This window comes from Phoxinus phoxinus, assembly GCF_949152265.1.
Source record: "Phoxinus phoxinus genome assembly, chromosome: 5".
Lineage (NCBI taxonomy): Eukaryota > Metazoa > Chordata > Actinopteri > Cypriniformes > Leuciscidae > Phoxinus > Phoxinus phoxinus.
The window spans coordinates 44,386,705-44,391,704 of NC_136880.1; the positions used below are offsets into that span (position 1 = coordinate 44,386,705).

General features: G+C 58.0%; 1 protein-coding gene across 5 annotated transcripts in view; it reads right to left on the reverse strand.

Moving 5' to 3' along the window:
- The window catches only part of LOC306999227 (transcriptional repressor p66-alpha), a 30,924-nt gene that overhangs the window by 18,367 nt on the left and 7,557 nt on the right, over window positions 1–5,000 (reverse strand). For 2 of the 5 annotated variants that reach the window (XM_079613754.1, XM_079613755.1), the window contains one exon: window positions 3,688–3,886. The exons of 1 other annotated variant lie outside the window; for it this stretch is intronic. In XM_079613754.1, coding sequence (XP_079469880.1) covers window positions 3,688–3,878 — 191 coding nt within the window. In that variant the 5' untranslated portion in view covers window positions 3,879–3,886. Of the gene's footprint in view, window positions 1–291; window positions 531–756; window positions 1,805–3,687; window positions 3,887–5,000 lie in introns of those variants that run through there. 2 more of the 5 variants (XM_079613757.1, XM_079613758.1) reach the window with 2 other exon arrangements.

The window sequence follows — 5,000 nt, forward strand, 5'->3', positions numbered from 1 at the left end:
AGACGAAACTGAGCGCTAGGAATGCTGGGACTTCAGTCGTAACAATGCTTCTCATAAACTTACAACAATCATATCTGAGGAATATTAACAATCATATCTGAGGAATATTAACAATCATATCTGAGGAATATTAACAATCATATCTGAGGAACATTAACAATCATATCTGAGGAATATTAACAATCATATCTGAGGAATATTAACAATCATATCTGAGGAACATTAACAATCATATCTGAGGAATATTAACAATCATATCTGAGGAACATTAACACACACACACACACTCACACGCGAGGAACTGATGTTTCTGATGACCGTTGTAAGGGTGACGGGAACTTTGGATCGACACACACAACTTGCAGAAATGATCCTAATATTATTCTTATATTGTAATCAACACACACACACACACACACACACACACGATGCTGTAGTCACATGACCGTCCCTTTGATCTCACACTGAACGGGTGTTTCCCACAGCTGTGTGTGTATGTGTGTGTGAGACCAGACTCTTCCTCTGCATTAATCACACAACTAAACACACGTCACATGACCCACCGATGTTCCCTGATGTCATGTGACACCCCTCCCCCCTCCCACACTGGAAACCATGACAACCAGCCGGCTGGAACCGGTTAGTGACACGTGGCCTTCATTTTGTGAAGTGGAGGAGCGATCAGATGCTGAGAAGATGGAGAAACTTTGAACACACACACACACACACACGCCCGACGGGTCCCGAAAAACTCACGTGTTTCGGGTCGGGTTCGGGTTTGTAACGTAGAGAACTATATAGGCTCCCCTGGAACTCCAACTTCAGAACGAAGTGTGCAGTTGCAGACCCATCTCCTCGTATAGTAGAAGTGTAGTGTTGTTCCAGGGGAGTGTGTTCCTCCGGTCCGACCACAGCAGTTCCTGATCAGCCGTGCTTCTCCCCGTGTGCCGGTGATGAGGCCGCGGGGACACGTGGTGTACATGTCGCCTGTGCGTTTAATTACAGTAGCGATCATAAAATACAGCAGATGTAGAGAAGAGTTCACTGTGAGGAACGGACCTCGGGTTCCACATGAAATATAACCGCAATATTCGGGTACGGGTTAAATTATCTCGGGTACGGGCTTAAGTTTAAAGCCCATGCAGACCTCTAACACACACACACACAAAAATGGACTGAACGAAACGGTGTGTTTTTGCTCACTCTCAAAAAGTGACAAATTTAACATTTTTATATATCATCATGTTAAAACATATCTGTGGGGTATTTTGAGCTGAAACTCCACACACACACACTGGGGACACCAGAGACTTATTCTACAAGTGAACAGGGCATCGAGAGCTTCTGTTTCTCTGACTGATGATATAACTGTGCTGGGAGAGAGGGCTAAAGCGCGTGGCATTTTTGTGATGTACACACACTGTCCTGTGACTACTAACCAACACAAACCGGCGCGACTGAATAACGCGTGTCCTCTTTCTTTTAGTGAAATTACGGAAACCCACTTTACTTCAGTGTGACTAACGTGCACTCTTGACAGGTCGGATCATCATGATCAGTGTATAACTGCGGTACAGCATCCATGCTCGGCTTTACATCTTTAAGGACTCAACTAAAAAGCCAGCAAACGGACGTTTATATGATGATAGTTTAGCGATCTCGCATGTTTCCAGTGATTGCTCTCCGATTAGTTTTCCGATAAAACTTTAGTTGGTGAAATTATGTGTGTGTGACGTTGTCCCAGAGAGGCGTGTGACGGGTGTGTATTAGTGAAGCGCTGCGGCTCGACGGTGTAAACGCAGCAGGCTTTGGTCTCGGTGTTCCTGACCCGAGGCTATCGGCCCCGCCCGGCTCACACCGCCCCACGGTGGACACACTGCCCGCCCGGCTCACACCGCCCCACGGTGGACACACTGCCCGCCCGGCTCACACCGCCCCACGGTGGACACACTGCCCGCCCGCCCCACACCGCCCCACGGTGGACACACTGCCCGCCCGGCTCACACCGCCCCACGGTGGACACACTGCCCGCCCGCCCCACACCGCCCCACGGTGGACACACTGCCCGCCCGGCTCACACCGCCCCACGGTGGACACACTGCCCGCCCGCCCCACACCGCCCCACGGTGGACACACTGCCCGCCCGGCTCACACCGCCCCACGGTGGACACACTGCCCGCCCGCCCCACACCGCCCCACGGTGGACACACTGCCCGCCCGGCTCACACCGCCCCACGGTGGACACACTGCCCACCCGGCTCACACCGCCCCACGGTGGACACACTGCCCGCCCGCCCCACACCGCCCCACGGTGGACACACTGCCCGCCCGGCTCACACCGCCCCACGGTGGACACACTGCCCACCCGGCTCACACCGCCCCACGGTGGACACACTGCCCGCCCGCCCCACACCGCCCCACGGTGGACACACTGCCCGCCCGCCCCACACCGCCCCACGGTGGACACACTGCCCGCCCGCCCCACACCGCCCCACGGTGGACACACTGCCCGCCCGGCTCACACCGCCCCACGGTGGACACACTGCCCGCCCGCCCCACACCGCCCCACGGTGGACACACTGCCCGCCCGGCTCACACCGCCCCACGGTGGACACACTGCCCGCCCGGCTCACACCGCCCCACGGTGGACACACTGCCCACCCGGCTCACACCGCCCCACGGTGGACACACTGCCCGCCCGCCCCACACCGCCCCACGGTGGACACACTGCCCGCCCGCCCCACACCGCCCCACGGTGGACACACTGCCCGCCCGCCCCACACCGCCCCACGGTGGACACACTGCCCGCCCGGCTCACACCGCCCCACGGTGGACACACTGCCCACCCGGCTCACACCGCCCCACGGTGGACACACTGCCCGCCCGCCCCACACCGCCCCACGGTGGACACACTGCCCGCCCGGCTCACACCGCCCCACGGTGGACACACTGCCCGCCCGCCCCACACCGCCCCACGGTGGACACACTGCCCGCCCGGCTCACACCGCCCCACGGTGGACACACTGCCCGCCCGGCTCACGCCGCCCCACGGTGGACACACTGCCCGCCCGGCTCACACCGCCCCACGGTGGACACACTGCCCGCCCGGCTCACACCGCCCCACGGTGGACACACTGCCCGCCCGGCTCACGCCGCCCCACGGTGGACACACTGCCCGCCCGGCTCACACCGCCCCACGGTGGACACACTGCCCGCCCGCCCCACACCGCCCCACGGTGGACACACTGCCCGCCCGGCTCACACCGCCCCACGGTGGACACACTGCCCGCCCGGCTCACGCCGCCCCACGGTGGACACACTGCCCGCCCGCCCCACACCGCCCCACGGTGGACACACTGCCCGCCCGCCCCACACCGCCCCACGGTGGACACACTGCCCGCCCGGCTCACGCCGCCCCACGGTGGACACACTGCCCGCCCGGCTCACACCGCCCCACGGTGGACACACTGCCCGCCCGGCTCACACCGCCCCACGGTGGACACACTGCCCGCCCGGCTCACACCGCCCCACGGTGGACACACTGCCCGCCCGGCTCACGCCGCCCCACGGTGGACACACTGCCCGCCCGGCTCACGCCGCCCCACGGTGGACACACTGCCCGCCCGGCTCACACCGCCCCACGGTGGACACGCCGCTAACGAAGCCCCAGCTGTAAAGGTTCCTCACGTGTTCCTCTCGCCCACGGCCTCGGCTGGCGTCTGGAGCTCCTCCATCGGCTCGTCTCCACTCGTGATGCCGCTGGCCTTCATCAGCTCGTCGTCGTCTTCACGCTTCAGCCGCTTGCTGTCCGCGGGGAGAGACGACTCCTCTCGCGCACGCTTCTGACTGCGCGTCTGTCGCGCCGCCTCCTCAGACATGAGCTCAGCTGCACACACACACACACACACACACACACACACCATTACCACTCGGGACATCATCAAGTCAAGTCTCCTTTTTATACAGCGCTTTTTATGCCTGGTTCAGATTACACGATTTTGGCACGATTCATGTGACGTAGGGTGTCGTGGTCGTGGGGATTCGTAAACGACAACGGGCGTCGGGACACAAGATTTGATCGTTTCATCATAATTTTTTTCCGGTCCTCCACGACGAGAGTGAGTGTGTGAGTGAGCGAGAGAGTGTGTGTGCGCTACTGAGTGAGCATGTGTGCGTTTGTGTGTGAGTGAGCGCGAGAGAGTGCGTGAGTGAGTGAATGTGCGTTTGTGTGTGTGAGTGAGTGAGTGTGTGTTTGTGTGCACGCTAGTGAGTGAGCATGTGTGCGTTTGTGTGTGAGTGAGCGCGAGTGTGTGTGTGTGCGCGCGCTAGTGAGCGTTTGTGTGTGTGTGCGCGCGCTAGTGAGTGAGCATGTGTGCGTTTGTGTGTGAGTGAGCGCGAGAGAGTGCGTGTGTGAGTGAATGTGCGTTTGTGTGTGTGAGTGAGTGAGTGTGTGTTTGTGTGCACGCTAGTGAGTGAGCGCAAGAGAGTGCGTGTGTGCGTTTGTGTGTGTGAGTAAGTGAGCGCGAGAGCGTGTGTGTGCGAGAGAGTGTGTGTATGTGAGAGAGTGTGTATATGTGTGCGAGTGACTGTGTGTGTGTGAGACGGCACGCGATGACTGGTCGGAAAGTAACGTGTAGTCTGACATGTGTCTTGTCCACGACACGACAAGATTTTTCGAGTCAAAGTCCCGTAATCTGAAGCAGGCGTTATAATATAGAGAGTTTTAAGCAGAGATAACAGGAAATGCTTCATTACTGATGATTCAGCGCTTGAACGAATCGGCCGAGTCACAGACTCAATGACTCACTCATAAACATCTGCCTTATTATAGAACGAATCGTTTAAACTTTAAACTAATGACTCGTTCGTCACAGCGGTCCCCTGCCGCCACCTACTGGTGGCTTAGTTACATGTTTAAAAGTATCTTCTTTCCAACGTTTCTTATAAAATATGTAAAACAATCTCATAACATTATTTAATGCAGTTGGATTTTTTCATTG